We start from the raw sequence: 20,466 nt of genomic DNA, 5'->3' as shown, positions 1-20,466 counted from the left end.
CTCCAGGGATCTGTTTTGATATGTTGCTTGATGGTGGTAGGTCAGGCAACATGTTAGAGGAGACAGTGAGACACCTACATCATGTCCTACCTGACTGTGAAGATGCCCATAACTTGACAAAGTGACTGCTGGCCCAGGGGGCATGCAGCTTCAGGGGATCATCTTTACCTAGATACCAAGCCTTCCATTGTCCTATTCTTCACAGTTTGTGTTTTCAGTATTTCAGGGACAATTTAATTTATAGTATGTAAGTCTGTTACCTGATGAACAATACTAGCAATGTCCAGAATAAGCTTTCTTCTCTCACCACACAGCTTTCTAGTGCACTTGTAGCTTTCTCCTCTCTCCTATCCTCCTCTCTACTCCCAGTCCCTCTGATTACCATCTTCACTGGGCTAATCCTTTCTTATCATTCAAGATTTATCTGTCCTTCCTCTAAGAAGCTTTACTGAACAACTACTACCACCCCTCCCCCCCAAGATGTCAGGGAAGCATTTGCTGGCCTCAGAATTCTACATATAACTCTATTATTGCCTGGATGATAATTTTCTAACTCTAACTCTAGTCCTCCTCCATTAAGATGGAGAGACTTTGTCTAATATATCTCTGAATTTCCAAAGTTTTGCACAATGCCTAGTACATGGTAAAATATGTATTCAATACATATTTTAATGAATAATTTTTAAAATGAATAACACAGTCCACAACATAGTGACTTCTTCCACAAAGCCATGACACAGATATTTAATATATTATAACTAGTGACTTCTAAGACTCCTGAAAAAAGGCAAGGGAACTATAATTGATGGCAGACTTTTTTTCCCTTTCCCTTCCACCAAAACTCAGAGATTATTACATAATTTTGTTGAAAGTCTTTATTAAGAAATTTCCAATCCTATAGAAAAGTTTTGAATCCTTTAAAAAAAAAGACAAGTTGTATTCATAAATTATGTCAGATTTGCATCATTATATTATTGCATTTTAGCTAGCAACGAGAAGCTAATACTTTTTATTTGCTTTACTTTTCATGATACCTGTTGAGTTACATCTAGTACTTTTTATTATGTGAAAGGCCTAATAATTATAATCCTGGACATGTAATAGAATAGGGAGAAGAGGTGGCACAAACAGGGAAAGCGAAACCAAGTGCTGGCACCTCACATTTAAAAAATTCTAACTATCCTCTTCACATCACATACTTTTGTGGGACTTTGGAAAACACAGATGTGTGGGTATTGCTGAGACCTACCAGACTGTAACCTCAGGGGTAGAGCCTGGAAAATTGTAGCTTGAGAACCTCCTCAGGGCTTCTGTGTAGAGTAGAGGGCAGGGTAGAGGTTAACTGTGGTACAAGGTTTTAAGAACTGTAATTCCTGCTTGAGTCAGGTCCCTGCTACCCCACCTTGCTGTCACTTGATGAGACTTATGGTCAGCAAGGCTATCCTCCTTCTGCAGGCTGTAGGCAAGAATCTGTTTCCTTGCCTTTTCTCTCTTCTAGGGCCACCTATGTTCTTTGGCCCACATCACTCCAACCTCAGTTTTTATCATCTTGTCTTATTTTCTGATCCTTCTGCCTCCCATTTAGAGGAACCCTTGTGATGACATTGGGTACAGAAGTTAAGGTGGTCTCTCCATTTTGAGATTATTTACTTAGTCACATCTGCACAATTCTTTTTGCCATGAGAGAAAATATTCACAGGCTCAGGGATTAGGACATGGGCATTTTGGGGGCCACTATTCTGCTAACCCACGAGTGTCATCCCCTTTCCATTGGTGGTGCTTTTCTGTCCCTGCCCTTGGCCCGAGTGATGCTCATGGAACCTCTTCCTCCTGTTATTCTCCTGTGACTTCTGCAATCCCCATCCCATCTGGTCATTGATGCCCTTCACCCTGGGAAGGCAACAGTAGCTAAACAAATGCAGTGCCCGCAACAGCTCAACATATTGGTCCCTCCTTTCTCCAGCCAGAATGCACACCTGCTCTTCTTCACCCCCTTTGCTGTCTGAGAGCCCAGTGTCCCCTCTACCAGACCCGCTTCTCCATCCTCTAAGCAGGGGTGGGGAACTTTTTTTCTGCCAAGGGCCATTTGGATATTTATAACATCATTCGCAGGCCATACAAAATTATCAGCTTAAAAATTAGCCTGCTGTATTTGGTCAAACATTTAATTAGCTCACCCCAAATGCCTTGTCAGGGCCAGACCAAATGATTTCATGGGCCTTATATGGATTGCAGGTCTAGCATTCTAGTAGCTTTCCTTTCAAGGCCACACTCAGCATCCTCCCCACTGAGGTTTATGCCATCTCATCACAGTTTTTTTCCATTCTTGTTACTTACGTGTGCGCGCACGCGCACACCACTACCCTCCTTGTGCCTTCCCTCTTCCCTGCCACCTTCCTCATGCCCCCTATCCTGTTGTTCATCCTTGGACATTCTATTGGTCACATAGTGCCTTGACTCCCTAGTGCCTTGAGTGCCTCCAACAGGGACCTGAACTTCCTTTCAATTCAGTCCATCTGCTCCATGACCTCACTTGTATAAGTCAAAATTGAACCTCTTCTGTAATGTTGAACTTTAGATTTCATCATCTGATCTTGTCCACTGTCATTCCATGGCACCAGTTTTTCTTTTAAGACTTGTAGTTGTTAAATCCTTCCTTTTTCTCCCTTCTCACTTCACATCTGCCCTAGCCAGTCTAGGCCCCCTGGTTCTCTCATTTTAGCCATTCTTTTGTCAGGATTTTCAACTCCCTTGTGCTCCTGTCATCTTTTCCTAATATATGCCTGCCTAAATCTTAGCTCTGGGTGAATAATGTTTGCTTTAAACTTCTGTACTGAGGCCACCAAACACTTCTGGAGAAGAAACTCAAAGCCTTACAAATTGGTAGCCCTGCAAATCCATAGTTTCTGCCAAGCTGGGCAGTTCCTGGTCATCCTCTGGGTTGCCAGGCTGCGTGTTCCCTGTTTCCTAGGAGGGCAGTTCTCTAAGCCATTTCTTTCACTCCCAGCAGAAGGTAGTTTTTCATGGCCTGTCACTCCCTTAATGGATTAGGTGAGACCCTCTTCCACTTTCTCCTGCAAACCTCACTCACCACACTTACTCTCACCTGTCCCTGTTGTACTACAAGTAGTGCCCTCCTCCTGTCCTCTACTCTTTACCTGAGCTCTGGACTGTTCCCATTTCTGCTTGAGTAGAGATCTCAGTCATCAGTAATCTCATGTCCTGATTGTAAGTTAACCCTGCTTCTCTTCTGAGCCTTTCCCTTTAGAACACAAACATGCTTAAGTCTATTCCATCTTTAAGAAAAAAATACTGCCCCTTTATTTTGCATTTTCCTCTTTAACTCATCTTCTTAGTCCAGTCAGCATCTTGAAATTTTAGGCTGCATTTTATTTTTCTCTTTTCTTTATTTTTCTAACCTTTTCCTACTTCAGCTGCTACAACCTGGCCTTTATTCCCACCATTGCCTGAAACTGTGCCCATTGAAGTGACTCCATGATTTCAAAGCCTATTAAGGCTGCATCTTACTTGCACACCATTCCAGAACTCTGTCCACTGTCAGCTTCCTATTTTGCTTCTACCTAGCCACTCCTTGCCATGTTCTTCTGAAAGTCCTTTTCATTGGCTATGATTTAATCGTAGGGCCCTTTTCTGCATGGCTCCCTGGCTGTCGCCTCTACCTCCTTAACTTCCATTCCACCCAGACACAATGTTCCTAACCTCCTGATCTTTCTCTTGATCTTCCTCCTCACCTGGATGCCACATAGCTCTTACCACTCAGAGCGTCCAAACCGGACTCATCTTCGCAGCTGCCTCGTCCTGGGCTCCTTGTCCCTGGGAATGGCCTTCTTTACTAATCCCCTGTGGCCAGCTTCAGTCTTTTCTCTCTCTTTGCTCTATGTTTGACCATCTAGTCTGCTCCTTTACCTCTTAATTCTTCAGTTTCTACTCTCTGTCCTTACCACTGTGGCGTTAATTTAGGAATAATCCCTGGCTTTTTTTTCATATAAATTGTAGCAAGAGTTTCTACAGGTTTTCCAGGCTGGCTCAATCTTTAACCTTGTCTGCACACTATTGTCATAATGATCTTTGTCAATTGTAGGTCTGTTTACCATTTTGTACTTAACATTTATTATTATTAATTTTTAGGCCATTCTGTGTGATTACCTGTAGGTGCATTTTGTTTCTTGGTAGAATTATAATCTCCTTGAAGACTAACTGGGTTTCCTTTTTTTTTTGTTTTTAATTCCTTCCTACTCTGTGGTTCTCTGGGAGAGGTACATTCTTGAGCACTTATTATTGGCCTGGTGCTTTTACATATGCTGCCTCACTAAATCCTTCCAGCTACTTTCCCCTCACTTTATAGAAGAAGGATTCTATGATGCACTTCTCTGAGCCTTAGTTTATTTAACTGAAAATGGCAAACCTTCTCTCGGCCCTTCTTGGTGGCATTCATTCAGAACACTAGCCAGGCCCAGGTCTCACTAAACTTCATTGTTGTCAGAACTTGCCTTGGTTTGACCACAGTCATGCTCCTGCCTGTGACCTACCCACTGAAGGAATGTTGATCTTGGTTTCATGTTCTTCTGTACTTCAGAGGGCGTGCCCAGTTAGAAAGCCACCCATCATTGAGCTTCATCTGGTATCTTAATGTGGCAGACATTGGCATTCCAAATCTTTCATTGTCTCATTTTAATGTTATTCCTCCTGCCTTCAGAGTTTATAACTTACTTTCTTCATGATGAAAACAGAAACATTTTCCCATTTGACTCTCTTCCTCTCCTAAAACAAAGCAAAATTGTTATACAGACTTTGGTGTTTCTACTTCTCCTTCCCTGCTACCTTCAGTGATACCTTAGTCTAGGACATTCCTTATTTTATTCCATGTTCTTGTGTCTTACTCCTTCTTCCCTCATTAAAATCTATTATAATCTAGTATGATTTGGGAAAGAAATACTTTGTGTCCTGAAAAGGAAACCCCAGCCATCTGCAGGATGACAGGGGAGCATTATTTTTGGAAGGGGATAGGAATACTTGGGGAATAAATACACCTTCCTGGTTTTATCTTTTTAATTGACAGAGATGGAAGATAACCTTATTTGAACACATTCCTGTTCTCTTAATCTTCCTTACTTGAAATAAAAAAGAAAGTAATGGCTCACTCTCTCTTTCTAAATGTAACTTTGGCATCCAGACCTGAATTTTATTTTTAAAAATATAATATTTTCTAAATACACCAGTACATTAAATAGAATTTGGACACCACCCCCCCTCTGTTTTGTTTTTATGAAGTCTGGATTTGTACTTATCTCTGCAGGTATGAAAGATGCTGCTATGAAAATTCATGTTTGTTATAACCCCTGTAAAACTATGGGAGACATCTAGAATCTTTCCTACCAAAATAATTCAGTCAGATGCCAAGTAATTTGTGTTTTGAACATGCTTCCAAATTACTTAAGAATGGCTGAGAACATTATCTTAGTATTAATATAGATCCTTAGATAGTACTTTAAATATTAATCATGAGCCACATGATCATCATGCATGGCTTTCTTAGTGGTTGCATAAATGATATTCCTCATTGTATTATAAATTCTAATATGCTGAGAATCAAATATAGCTTCAGTCTGTATTCACTTTTTACTTTCTTGAGTGTTTGCTTCTTTGTTTACCTGTTGGCTTTTGTCCTCTCTATGTATTTTCTTGCCTCCACTTTTAAGATAACTTCATGCATGTTTAACGTTCTTCCTGTGTGTATTATATATATTTTAAAAATACTGTGTGTATTATATTTAGATGTTTGGCTGGGGGTTAAATTACAAGTTATATTGAGAGCAGAGAAGGAAGTGCGTGTTAAAACTAGAATGTGGCCCTACAATGTGCATTCATTCAGCTGATTAATTGCTGGGATCCTGAAGAACAGAGTGGATTCCCATTCATGTTTACTTCTCATATTCTCTAAAGCTGTAGGTTCAGGGGCAAAACTAAAGATACATCCTGATCTTATGGCTCAGATCCCCACTTCTCTGAAATGGTGTGACTCAAAGTACCAGGGGCTGTGAAATGGTTTAGCAGATTGAAGTAGTGGAGCCGGACAGCAGATCAGGGCGGCTCTTTTCTTCTCGGGAGGGCTTGCAGCCCCTGCAAAGGCTGCTTATCTGCAGTGCCAGCTGGAAGCTGAATGCCAGCTCAGAGCTGCTCAGGGAAGAGAAATTAAAAGAACAAAATAGTGAAATTCAGAATCAAGGAGAGACAGTTTCCACAGCCTTTCTTCTTTAGTTAAAGAAAACGTATTAGAAGTATCCTTGTCTTTTTTTCCTGAGAGGGTTTAGTCCTTTGGGAAAAAATATGTGGGTTCAGTGTTTTAGATGCTGGACTCAGAGGGTTTGTGAAATCCGCTCAGTGATGGCCAGTAATTTATCAGACAACATTTGAAGTTATTTTTAAAAAGTTCTTTCTTTGCAGTTTTTTATTTTATACTGCATGGGCTATTGCTCTTTGTTCATGAGATCTTTGTTGGTGTAAAGCTTCCTGAATTCAACAGTATTTCACCCAATCTAGTATGTGCTATTTTTGTTTTTGAGACTATAATTCAGTCAGTGGTTAGGTATATATAATTCAGTCAGTGTGTGTGTGTGTGTGTGTGTGTGTGTGTGTGTGTGTATATATATATATATATATATATATATATATATATATATATATATATTAGAGGCCTGGTGCATGAATATATATATATACACACACATACATACATATATATATATTTTTTTTTTTCTATCTATCATCAAATTCTTACTATCAATAGGTCAATAAGTTCTGGGGAAATAAGAATTTTGAATCTGAGGTTGTAGTAGAATAGATTTTGAAATAACAGGAGGGATTACATTCACTAACTTGCTAATGTATACTCTTGTGCCATGAATTCTTTGTTCTCTATTTGTAGAATGCTCCTTGGTATAATCTTGGAAGCAGTTTGGGATTCAGAATTACTTTATTAAAATTGTTCAAAATAACAAGGAAGTACTCCCTAAAATGAGCATTTAAAAATACAGAATCAGCCTTCCTTCGCTGCCATGTTAACTAAAGCTTTGCAGGGTTTTATATTTAATTATTTAGGTGCTTATTTCTCCCCATTAGCTTAACAAATGGCAAAAATAGGTGTCACTTGGCAAAAGCAGAATTTGGACATGCTTTGCTGCCTGGCTTGTGTGTCCATGGTGAACAGCTGCTGGGAACTGCTATATTCTGCTTATTGAAATCTCTCCTACATATGTTATGTAATCAGTAGGTTGATTGGTGACAGATTCCCTGAAGGAATGGCCACGTGGCTCTTAATCTTTTTCTAGGTCTTATCCCCTTTTGAACATCTAATGAAAGGTATCGCTAATCTCCTTAGAGAAGTGTTTATATCCATTTGCATGCAAATTGTATATAAAATTAATGAGGTTTCTGCAATCCCTGAAGAAATCATGGATCACAACCCTGCTTCATCATTAAAAACAGATACATTAAGGTATAGTTTAAACAGGAAACTTTGAAAAGTGTATACATGTGAATAATGTGTGCTCTGTGTGTGTGTGTGTGTGTGTGTGTGTGTGTATGTATATATAATATTTTTCAAGTCCTCCATTTTCTCTGTGATTACAATAAGGGAAAGCTAGAAGGGGTTCCAATATTCTTGATATATCCCACTGTTAGTTCAGGTGAAAATCATAAAGCATCTTATGGAAAAGCAAGGAAGGAGTTTCATAACCTCTCATAGTTTGCCAGTATTTCGCAGTGAATAGACATTTATGATGAAAGATTCATTGCAAGAGAACTGGGAAAACATTAAAGCTGTAGTAATGCATCAGAAAGATAGAACTGAAAAGTAGGTACAGAAATGTAGTTGTTAATGAGCTGTCCATAAAGCCCTTAGTATATATTAGTATATATTGATAACATGATAAAAGTAAAATGATCACATTATGGGAAATTTGGAAATTTTCCCCAAGCCTGACAGTGGGTGTCAGTTTAAACTCCCCGTCTTCTTCATCTTCTGCATCCAGCCAGTTATCAGCTATTGCCTATTTTACCTCCTAAACAGCTATTGAATCTCTTCCCTCCATTCTAGCTCTTCTTCTGCATTGATTGAGGTTCTTATTATTACTTACCCAGGCTATTGCAGCATTCTGGAATGTAATGTACATTTGAAATTAAGCAGGGTTTGAATTCAAATTCTAGGTTTTATTGACTAGTTGTGTAATGGGAACATTTGTGATCTCCTCTGAACCTGTTTCTTCATATATGAAATGGAGATTTTAATAGTTCAAATACAAGGGATTTTAAGGCTTAGTAAGCTGAGTTAGATGCTGTACATAGCACATGAGAAACTCTCAATTATTAGTAGACTAGAGGCCTGGTGCATGGATTCATGCACCGGTAGGATCCCTCAGCCTAGCCTACACCCTCTCGCAATTCGGGACCTCCTTGGGAGATCTAGCAGTGTGTGAAGTGGCAGGCAGCCAGGGAGGAGCCCAAGCCAGGGCTGAGAGCTGCACCACTGCTGCTCATTACGACCCCACTGTGCCTGCCGCCACCGTTGCTCAGTAATGCTGCTGCGGAGGCAGGAGACGCTTCTGCTGCTGCAGCTGTGCTGGCCAGCTGTGAGCCTGGCTTCTGGCTGAGCAGTGCTCCCGCTGTGGGAGTGCACTGACCACCAGGGGCAGCTCCTGTGTTGAGCATATGCTCCCTGGTGGTCAGTGCACATTATAGCAACGGGTCCTAATGGTTGCTTAGGCTTTTATATAGAGAGATATTAACCTTTTGCACTCGGATGTCGAGTGTGACTCGACACGGTTAGCATCGGTAGCAGCTCTTTTTATACTCTTTGAATGTATCAATAATTTGAAATATAAAAAAATCCAAATAAATAAGTTTGTATGAAAAGAAACTCCAGTTTTTTATTCTACTGCCACGCTTTGTAAAATCTGGGGTATTTAAAAAATTAAATCCCAAGTAGAATAAAGGAATCGAGAAAAAAGCAAGCGAGTGCAAAGTGTTAATAGCCTCTTTAACCATTTTTCCTATTTTTAATCTTGCTACTTTTCTAATTAATTCTCCACACAAGCCAGTAATACAATCTTTATAAAATACACAAATGTTTTTCTCTTCTGTGCTTAAAATCTTTTCCTAGAGTTTCATCAACTAAGAATAAACGGAAAGGCCCTTAAGACATATAAGGCTTCTTGTGACCTGTGTCCTGCCTACTTGCCTAGCATCATCATCACTTGATAGTGTGTTGATTTATATAAAAACTAGAGGCCCAGTGCACGAGATTTGTGCACGGGAGAAGGGGGTCTCTCAGCCCAGCCTGCACCCTCTCCAATCTGGGACCCCTCAAGGGATGTCCGACGGGCAGTCGAACATCCCTCTCACAATCCAGGACTGCTGGCTCCCAACCGCTTACCTGCCTGCCTGCCTGATTGCCCCTAACCGCTTCTGCCTGCCAGCCTGACCACCCCCTAACCACTCCTCTGCCAGCCTGATCGACACCTAACTGCCCTCCCCTGCTGACCTGGTCGCCCCCCACTGTCCTCCCCTGCAGGCCTGGTAACCCTCATCTGCCATTCCCTACTGGCCCAGTAACCCCTAACTGCCCTCCCTTGCCAGCGTGGTCACCCCTACCTGCCCTCCTCTGCCAGCCTGGTTGCCCCTAACTGCCTTCCCCTGCAGGCCTGTTCGCCCCCAACAGCCCTCCTCTGCCAGCCTGGTCACCCATAACTGTCCTCCCCTGCAGGTCTGATCATCCCCAACTGCCCTCCCTTGCAGGCCTGGTCCCTCCCAACTGCCCTCCCCTGCAGGCCTGGGTCCCCCCCCAACTGCCCAGCCCTGCAGGCCTTGTCCCTCCCAAGTGCCCTCCCCTGCAGGCCTGATCGCCCCCAACTGCCCTCCCTTGCAGGGCTGGTTCCTCCCAACTGCTGTCCCCTGCTGGCCATCTTGTGGTGGCCATCTTGTGTCCACATGGGGGCAGACATCTTTGAACACATGAGGGCAGCCATCTTGTGTGTTGGAGTGATGGTCAATTTGCATATTAGGCTTTTATTATATAAGACACAATGCCATTAAAATTTTTTAATGAGACAGAAGAGTATAAAAATAAAAAAACTTTTACTCTGCAGGTTCCCCTTTCTAGCTGAACTACTCAAAATAATTTGATGTGTATATTTCCAGATCTGTATAAATGCTGTTATGTAGATATGTGAGTAATGTTCAGATAAATAGTTGTGTTTTACTGGACTAACATTCGCTTTATATTTATATTTATCAGTATATCATGGCTATGATGCCACCTGAGCAGATCCAGGTCTGTGCCTTGCTTTTTAATAGCTGTATTGTATTCCATTGTATTGTGTCTATTTGCTTTCCATTTAAAATTATTTTTATATATGCCATTGCAATAGAAATAGTATTCAATTTTTCTCTCCAAGTGGATAGCCATATGTCCTAATGCCATTTATCTTTACTCTTCTGACTTACAATGCCACCTTCATTTTATATTAAATTCCAATATATGGGGGTATGAAACTCTCTGTAGTACTGTTTTCAAATTTTTGGCATGTGGGGATCATTTATGGTCACAGACTACCAATATTCAGACCTATATTTTAAAAAACTCTAAGTTGTTTTAAAATTTTACCTTTATTGTTCAAAGTATTATAGATGCCCCCCTTTTTTTTCCCATTGACCCTCTCTACCCAGCACCTGCCCCTCCCTTCATCACACTATTTCTGTGTCCATGGGCTATGCATATATGCATATAAATTCCCCAGTTAATCTGTCTCCCTAACTTCCACCCCTTCCCTCTGAACTTTGTGAGTCTATTCCATGCTTCTATATCTCTGGATCTATTTTGCTCATTAGTTTGTTCATTAGATGCCACATATGAGTGAGATCATGTGATAATTATTTCTCTGACTGGCTTATTTTTCTTATACACTCTAAGTTTTAATTATAGAATAAAAGCTTAAAATTTATGAAGTCTTTAGTAAGTGCGTGGGAGAGTGTTGCCCTTCACCTTTCATAATGATCTACCAGGGTGACTAAGAAGCTATATGCTAAAGCAAGACACATTGTGGTTTCAGGCACATTATATAACCTCTTGTGCCCCAGTTTCATTGTCTGTATAATGTACATAACACCTATTTCATAGAGTTTTTATGATGATTTAGTAAGTTGATACTTATTAAGTGCTTAGAACAGGATCTGGCCCAGATTTAAGTGCTTCATAAATGCTTGGTGGATAAAAGGCATCTTTTTATAAAGGATAGCTCAGACTCCATAACCATTACTTCTCATTCCTTATTCTTCATTTCTGTTTATGGAGAAAATTATATCAACTATAGGTTGTCAAATAGGAAAGTAAATGTTTGGTGGTTCTTCAGATAGAACTGGGCCTCTAGTTTTTAAATAATAGTATATAATTTGTACCTGCTTTTGCTGTGAGGTATGGCATTTTGGTGACCAATTTATCCATTTCATACTAGAAAGTATTATTTTGCAACTATTTTTTGGGGGGAGGGGGGGAAACAAGGCAAAATAGAACACCTGAACTTCTGTACCTGAGAGCACATGGCGCTTCCTTGGCAATGTCCTTTGGCCTTCCATGCCCTAGAGCCACGTTTTGTTTTGCCTGTTTTATAACCATGTCTGCCTGCTTGTGTGGAACAAAGGGTGGTCAGGCTTTAGGAAGACTTGGGTCCTTAGATATAGTCTGTTGCTAAACTGGTTGTGCGACCTTTAGAAAGTCTCTTGACCTCTCTGGGCTAGAGTCCCTTTATCTTAAAAGTTTTATTCAGGTCTACAAACCTTATGGTTTTTTATGACTAAATTTATTAAGCTTATTTTTGTGTTAAGTGTGTTATTTCAGTTTCCTTTCATCATAAAATATAATTTTTTAAGTACAACTCTCAATTATCTTTATAAAATATAAGCTGTAAGAAAGGAAAAAAACACACATTAAATTGCCTATGAATAAACCATTCAACACAAAAGAGATGGATGAAGGCCGTGATATTTCTCACTAAATGTTGCCTTTCAGATTGTTAAAAATGAATGTTTTCTTTTTTATTTGAAACCCCAAGAAAATGCTCTGTCCTAGCCATATAGTATTCCTTGCAACATTATTTAAGGGTCCCAAATGCTCAATTGAAAAACCATTTGGAAAGGCTGACAAGGCTAATGTTGATCATTCTAACTCCCGGCTATGAATTGTTGCCAGTGTTTTGAATTTATCATTCATATGTAATGAGAAGGTATACTCTGCTAATATAATACTGGCCCCAATTTTGCATCAGTTTTGTCAGAATATGAAAATGTTCTCTCAATTTCTACAGCTTCTTAAATTTTCTTTCATCATTATTAATATACTCCCCTTGAGGTTTCTCCTTCCCTTTTGCTTTCTTATCAGTGTTGTATGTACGTATACATATTTTGTGGTGCTCTTGAAGTTAACTGAGAAATTCAAAGCAGTGACAGGAGGTAGTCACACAAAACTTGTTAAGTACAATCTGCTGGAAAACATAGTAGATGTGAGAAGAAGGCTGGGAGAGTTAAACACACACATGACATTTATTTTTGTATAAATAAAATGTTCCCGAGAAATCATTCATTCTTGCCATTTCATTTTTGGGTTTTGTCATCCTTTAAGTTTTTTTCTTGGAAGCTTCTAAAATAATCTGTGAATGTAAGAAAGTTTTTAACGACATTTTACAAGCCAGTTCATAAATATTTTAAAACTATTTCATCTCCCTATGAAAATGCATACACCCAAGTATAGAAGAAGGGTGAATAAACTTGGTACCCACCCTCAGTGGAGTACAATGCAGCTGTAAAAAAAGAATGTGGACAATAGTTGTGGCCTGACATAGAGTGGTTTCGGGACATTCGGAAGAAAACAGCATGTATAGTATGCTATCTTTTATAGGACAGAAGAGAAAATGAAGAAAAAATAGCTGCTTATTTTTACTAGCAGAAACCCAGGAAATCAGCAAGACTGGTTATGCACAAGAGGTAGAATGGAGTGGATAGGATATGGGAGGGAGAGACACTTTTTGAGTGCCTTTTTCTATAGTTTTAAGTTTTAGAAGCATGTTAATATTCTGCATATTAAAGTGTAAAAATAATTCATTATGAACTGAAAGCAAATGGAAACAAATGAACTCCGTTTTATTTCAAATGAATATCATAACTGCATTGAAGAAAGAAAGAAAAAGAATAGACCTCATTTGTTATTTGTAAAAGAGCAGAGAGGGAAAATTGCAAACAAATCCTGAACTCTTTTTGTAGGTTTATTTATTGTAGTAGTGTGGGTAAAACAATTCTGAAACTATAATAGATATACTATAGGATTTAGAATAGGAGTAAGTGTGTTGACCTTGTTAGAGGGGAAATACAAATACGGATAGAAAAAGGCAGAGCAAGCCCTTTGGGGATGGATTGGAATTAGATGGATCTGTTTTTCTAAAAATGCATATGTGTACATAGATTTACATATATGTTTTCCATATGAAAATATAGACCCCTACCTCACACCATAGAAAAAGTCAATTCCAGTTGCATTGTAGATGTAAATATAAAGAACAAAATTTTAAAAGAGCACTAGGAGGATATCTGTGTCAGTTCAGGGTTGCTGGGTATTTCATAGGCTAAATGTATAAACAGTATAGGAAATAATTGATATATTTTACTACATTAAAATTTTAAAAATTTCTCCACAACAAAGTCATCATAAACAAAGTGAAGAGCCAAGTCACAGACTGGGAATAGCATATATTATAATCAACAAAGGATTATTTCCAGAGCACAGGAAGAGCTCATTCAAATCATTAATGAAAAATGAGCAAAAGGAATAAATGGGGAATTCACAGGGCATAAGCTTTGTAGATGAACTATTTCAAAGCACATAACTATGATCAACCTGTCCTTCAGGGTAAGTATGTAAGAGCATCTTTCTATCTTTAGCTCTAGTACTGCGCTTCCAGATAGTACAGTAAGTTCTTGATTGTATGTATAGCCACACCAAGTGTTTTAATATCAAATTGTGAATGTATTTCAGTGGCTAATGTTATATTATGAAATCTCACAGGACCAATCCTTTCCAGAATACGAAAATGGTTTTCAGGTTGGAATGAGATTAGAAGGCATTGACCCCCGACATCCATCTGTATTTTGTGTGCTTTCTGTAGCTGAGGTAAGAGATGGTGTTATCGTCTTGAGCTAAATGCACAGTGAAGTGACAGAAGAGAATTTTCTAGAGAATAATGAATTGGGTACTTTCTGTTCTAAACAAGTTCCAGTACATTATGGTTTTATTTTAGTCAATGATGGGTGAAATATGTTTCTTAATGATTTTTTCCCTCTGAAGATTAGTTTTTTAGTAAGTTCTTCATCCTTAGCAGGTACTCTTGATTTAATTGGTAAATAGTTTTCACCTGAGGTTGATAATAATCAGTGAATCCCACAATGTTGCTTTCGTCTATTAAAGGAGACAAAATTATTAAAGTTTTAGCTAAACTAATAAGAAATGCATATGAAAAATATTCATGCATATGAATTATGTATTTCCCATAAATATATGCATTTTGTGAAAATTATATAAAGAGCCATTGATGAAAGTAAATGGCTTATAAAATGTCATATTTACTAAACATTTTATATTACTAAGGTGATAAAAGAGTTGTATATTTTAATAGCATCAAACATAGAAAACACTGTTTACTTAATTTACTAATTAATTTTAACTATTAAACTTATACAGCATGTCTAGAGAATGTATTTCTCAGACTGTTTTATTATTTCCTTTATTGAGTATGCCGGATTTATATGTTAGAGTTTAAATAAGGCCACATTCATTTGGCTTTTGATTTGTACTGTAGCTTACTCTGTCTTGGGATATGACTCCAAGGCAGACAGTAGGAGATGGGGTTTCTGAAAGGAATATTTGACAGGTATTGAGTTAATAAATAAACTCATTGATGAATAGACATGTAAATTGACCTCATATTCCTAGATTGAGAATTTTTTTGCAGAAAAATATTCTAGGTACTTGAAAGACTGTATTTTGTCAGCATTTTGTCTTATTTAGATGTTGTCTATAAATTTGTTCTATAATACAAACACATTTAGAAGGAAGGATTGGTTCACATATGTTGATAGCAATGAAAGAATATATGAATATTTTGTTAATGTTTTATATACTTCAAATACATGACACAATGAATGATTGCAAACATTCCATTTTGCAGGTGTGTGGTTACCGTCTAAGGCTTCATTTTGATGGTTATTTAAGCTTCTATGACTTTTGGACCAATGCTGGTTCCCCTGACATTCATCCAATAGGGTGGTGTGGAAAGACCAAACATGAATTGCATATCCCTAAGGGTAAGCAAGGATGGAAAGAGAGTGAGTGGTTATTTCAGATTCATTTAAACAACATTTCATGAAAGAATGATGAGAGCCTGGTGTGATTTCGTTTCCAAAATGAAAGTTTGGTCATCAAAAAGGTGTAATTCTGTAAGGATATGATTCTTAGAAATAAATGTCTTTTTTTAAAAAAAGCATCAATAACTGCTTGAGTCAGAGATTCTGATAAAGCAACTAGGTAACAGAATTAAAATATTATGATAGCATTTTATTTTACATAAATTTTATTAAACCTTATGAGAAATGAAGAAACTAATGCTTAAATTGTGATTAAAATAAAATATCTAAAAAATGAAATCTCAGTCAATGATATTGTGCAGTGAGAAAGTTGACTCACTGACATTGTTTCCAACAGAAATCACAGGAAACGGGGAAATATGAAAGAGAAAATATTTCACTGATCCAAAAATATTTATTGAACCTGTTTTCTTTGGGCCAACAACCTGATTTTGTTGTTGTTTTATGCCAAAAAACGAAGACTGGCAAATGTGACTGAAGCCATTTTTATTTGCTATGTGCTAGTGAGGTGAAGATTTGACCAGTTGAGATGCCAATGGGCTCATTTTGTTGCATGCAAATTTCTGTATAAGGTCTCCTCCTTTGATATGAGATTACTTTATGACCCTGGAAACTTCTGGAGTTAGTATATAGTCATTTTATTCTTAGTAACCAACTCAGGGTCCCCTCTGGGATCTGTCCCTGAGACTAATGGCAGAATCCTTTAAGATTGCTGGATTTCGTGGAAGCTGGTATCAGGCCGCAGACTCATTCATTTGGTAGGTATTGATGGAGGCCTTACTTTGTGCAGGCACCGGGGATATAGCACTGCATAAGATACACAGTCTTTGCCTTCATGGGGTTTTCATTCTAGAGGGGAAGAATCATATAAACAAAGACAAAGATTCAGTGCCAGTCAGTGAAGGGGTGGGAGGTCAGAGAGCATCACAGGGATACTCTGACTTAGTGTGATGAGGAAACGCCTGAGAAGGTGGCATCTGACAGATACATGGGAGAAAGGAGAGGGAAAGCAATGTGGCTGCCTGGATAAGGGCACTTGTTGGAGACAGAAGAAAGAGTAAATGTCCTGGGGCCAGTGTGCTTAAGGAATGACAAGGAGATGAATGTGGCTAGAACAGAGCAGCAAAGGCGAGAAACCAGGAGAAATGGAGATGCAGCCTGGCCTTGAAGGCTGTGCAATGAGTTTGACTTTTATTCTAAGTACTAGAAGCCCGGTGCACGAAATTCGTGCACGGCGGGGGGTTGACCCTCAGCCCAGCCTGTACCCTCTCCAATCTGGGACTCCTGGAGGGATGTCCGACTGCCCGTTTAGGCCCGATCCTGGTGGGATCGGGCCTAAACGGGCAGTCGGACATCCATCTCACAATCCAGGACTGCTGGCTCCCAACTGCTTGCCTGCCTGCCTTCCTGATTGCCCCTAACCGCTTCTGCCTGCCAGCCTGATCACCCCCTAACCACTCCGCTGCCAGCCTGGTTGATGCTTAACTGCTCCCCTGCCAGCCTGTTTGCCCCCAACTTCCCTCCTCTGCCAGCCTGGTCACCCCTAACTGCCCTCTCCTGCAGGGTTGATCACCTCCAATTGCCCTCCCTTGAAAGCCTGGTCCCTCTCAACTGCCCTCCCTTGCAGGCCTGGTGCCTCCCAACTGCCCTCTCCTGCTAGCCATCTTGTAGTGGCCATCTTGTGTCCACATGGCGGCAGGATCTTTGACCACATGGGGGCAGCTATATTGTGTGTTGCAGTGATGATCAATCTGTATATTACTCTTTTATTAGATAGGGTAGAGGCCTGGTGCATGGGTGGGGCCAGCCGGTTTGCCCTGAAGGGTGTCATAGATAAGGGTGGGGGTTCCCTTGGGGTGTGGGGCGGCCTGAGCGAGGGGCCTGTGGTGGTTTGCAGGCCGGCCACGCCTCCTGGCAACCCAAGGGGAGGCCCTGGTATCTGGAATTTATTTTCCTTCTACAATTGAAACTTTGTAGCCTGGGGCGGCAGCCATTTCTGGGGCAGCAGCCATTTCTGTGGCAGTTACTTCACCTTCTACAATTGAAACTTTGTAGCCTTAAGCGGGTGTGCCCGGCCAGGGTGTGCGGAAAGCTTTGCTTCCCCTGTTGCCGGCGGCAACCCTGGCCTGCTCTCTCATGCTCCATTCTGCCGCCATTTGTTTGAATTTGTTTACCTTCTATAATTGAAACTTTGTAACTTGAGTGGAGGCTTAGGCCTGCAATGGCTATGGAAAGCTTGGCTTGCTCTGTTACCTGGGAAACCTTGCTCTCTGTGGCTGTAGCCATCTTGGATTGGGGTTAATTTGCATACTTGCCCTGATTGGCTGGTGGGTGTGGCTTGGCTGGTGGGCATGCCTTATGTAGCGGAGTGATGGTTAATTTGCATATTACCATTTTATTAGAGAGGATAATACTCATCTAGAACCCATTTTCTTTGGGCCAGCATCCTGTCAACCACTTTAGGGCACATGGATGGGAGGAGGATGCATTTTTTTTTAGGGGAAACCTACAAAGCTATGGATCAGAAAGCTGGATGGTCTTTGGATTATGAAGGTATTTCTGTAATTTACACCAAGTGTCTGGCACCTGGATTATTGCACCACCAGGACATCTGGTGGCCTCGATGACCTGGCTTCTTCTGGAGTGATGACGAACTCAGGAACTTTTGTCTCCTTCCTTTGCCCATTTTGGAAAGTCCTAATGGGATATGAGACATCAACCAAGCAACCAGGGTACCAATTCCATATCTTAATGAATTTAAAAAAATTTTAGATGGGAAATCACACTCAACAGTTTTGAAGTTTATACATGAAAAAACATTGGTAGATCTCTTACCCCCCAGGGGGATGAGGGCACGGCCATGGAGAGGTAAATGGGGGGAAAAGGAGACATATGCAATACTTTAAACAATAAAGAATTTAAATTTAAAAAGAAAGTTGTAGAAATTACAAACAAAAATCAACAATATTGAAAGAACCTAGAAATTTTAATTTAAATATTTTGTGTTCTGCTAAAGGACATTTAATTTCTGGAAGAAGACTGAATAAGATTTATATATTTAGTATGCACATGGTTACATTTGTGGGTATCTTGAATAATCCATACTTTATTTAGGTTATAGAAAAGATAAATTTGTTTGGATGAATTATTTGAAGGTCTGCAAATTCCAAAATGCTCCCAAGAAATTATTCAGAAACAGAAGTTCTGTAAGTATTTTCTCCCTCAGTATAAATTAGATTTTTCTTTGAGCTTAAATTTTTAAATATCCACTATACTGTTTTACTTTAATTTTTAAAGAATTCTTAGCTTCCTGTTGACCTTTTTCACTTAATATGTCAGTTTCTTATAGGCATATATTTTTACCCCCTTTAAAAATATAATTAAATACTTTGATTAGATGGGGAGAGTTGAAAACTTTATATTTAAAGCCTTCTAAAATTTAAAATGCCTTTTAGAAATGTCTTTGCTTTTTTCTGTGCTTTTTGTGAGTTAGTCATTTAAAGTTAGTTTTGATGTTTTGAGACCAGTAAATGCCCCAGATAGACATTGAATGTACCCACCCTAGTTGGATTTATGCGTAATGACAATGAGGGTGACATTTTATACAGATTCAAGGAATGTATGAGGATTTGAGTAGAGTATACTCATATCATCTGTGTCCCTAGCAACCTACAAAGTCTTAAGGAGAGAATGAGGATAAGTAGCAGCCCTACCTTCTCTGAGCCTATAGGCCCAGCAATGAGGCCACACATCAGGGAAAGAGGTGGGAAGCCTAGAGTCTTGCCACCTGTGGGCCGTGTCCCTGTGTAGGCACCTACCCAGCTTTTCCAAGCTGCAGTGTCCTGATCTTGAGATCAGTGTTATGCAGTTTCTCTATATGGTTCATAGAATGTATCAAGGAAAGAAATGTGAAATTGCTTTGAAAAATGTAATGTAAAAAAAAAAAAAAAAAGAATGATTTCTTAAAAAAAAAATGTAATGTGCTTAAGGAAAACAAAACTCAGGGGTCAGTATATATAGTAAAGAAGTAGGAAAACCCTTTTCTAGTTCCCAGATATAGTAGGTATACTTTCTAATTCCTAGGGTTGGCTAATTATAGTTTTATGAAAGTGGGGTCTGTCATTTTAATATTTTGTAAATCAGTCTTTAGTATTTTTTAATACTAAAAATATGTGCTGATAATAAAGAGCATTTGGATATTTCAACTATAATTTTATTTGTGGGTTACTACATGTGTTCCTTAAATATTGAAAAAGCCACTAATTTCAGATCTGATCAAAGTAAATAATTTTGGTGCTAAAGAGTGGTATTTGGAAACTATTCAAAAGCCTCTGGGAGCTGAGGAAATTTTTTGATACTACTATATTCAGTAAACATCATATTTTAAAATTCATACAAATTACTGTAAGAATTGAAGAAGAAAGAAAATGACCCTGATAAAGGAAATAAGCCTACCCAGACAAAGAAAGGAACAGCACAATGTAAAAGCTAATCTTTTGATCTTTCTTCTGAATGTAAACTTCCTAACAGTTTGTTGGGCTATTTTTACTGGCATTTGCTGGCTTTGTTCAGGAGAGTAAGTGTTGAGACCCTGTAGACTTTTCTGATGCTAAACATCATAGAAGTTTTGACCATGCTTTGTCCTGTTCGGTGTCCTGTTTCTTTTTGTGCCTCTTCTTTCTGGTGCTGTGTTAGAATGGGCCAATGCCTAAAGAATTTCAGGTGGGAATGAAGCTGGAGGCTGTCGACAGGAAGAACCCTTCACTGGTGTGTGTGGCAACCATAGCAGATATTGTTGAAGATCGCTTGCTAGTGCATTTTGACAATTGGGATGATAGTTACGACTATTGGTGAGACACCATTTGTGTGTTTTATTTTTGTGTGTTTGTGTTTTGTGTTAAGAATTTCTTTTCATTCCATTATTGTCGCTGTTCTTACTGTTATTGAAGTTATGAACAACAGGAATTCACTACCACACAAATA

The 20,466-nt window shown here is 39.2% G+C and overlaps 1 protein-coding gene across 2 annotated transcripts in view; it reads left to right on the top strand.

The window, feature by feature from the left end:
- Nucleotides 1-20,466, top strand: part of L3MBTL4 (L3MBTL histone methyl-lysine binding protein 4) — a gene marked incomplete at both ends in the record, with an annotated part of 265,419 nt that overhangs the window by 36,529 nt on the left and 208,424 nt on the right. For both annotated transcript variants that reach the window (XM_079784360.1, XM_079784359.1), the window contains 4 exons: nucleotides 14,129-14,233; nucleotides 15,288-15,423; nucleotides 18,598-18,689; nucleotides 20,179-20,333. In XM_079784360.1, coding sequence (XP_079640486.1) covers nucleotides 14,129-14,233; nucleotides 15,288-15,423; nucleotides 18,598-18,689; nucleotides 20,179-20,333 — 488 coding nt within the window. The remainder of the gene's footprint in view (nucleotides 1-14,128; nucleotides 14,234-15,287; nucleotides 15,424-18,597; nucleotides 18,690-20,178; nucleotides 20,334-20,466) is intronic.

This window comes from Cnephaeus nilssonii (genome assembly GCF_951640355.1).
Source record: "Cnephaeus nilssonii genome assembly, chromosome: 11".
Classification (NCBI taxonomy): domain Eukaryota; kingdom Metazoa; phylum Chordata; class Mammalia; order Chiroptera; family Vespertilionidae; genus Cnephaeus; species Cnephaeus nilssonii.
The sequence above is the reverse complement of the archived record's forward strand: the minus strand, read 5'-3'. Positions and strand labels throughout refer to the sequence as shown.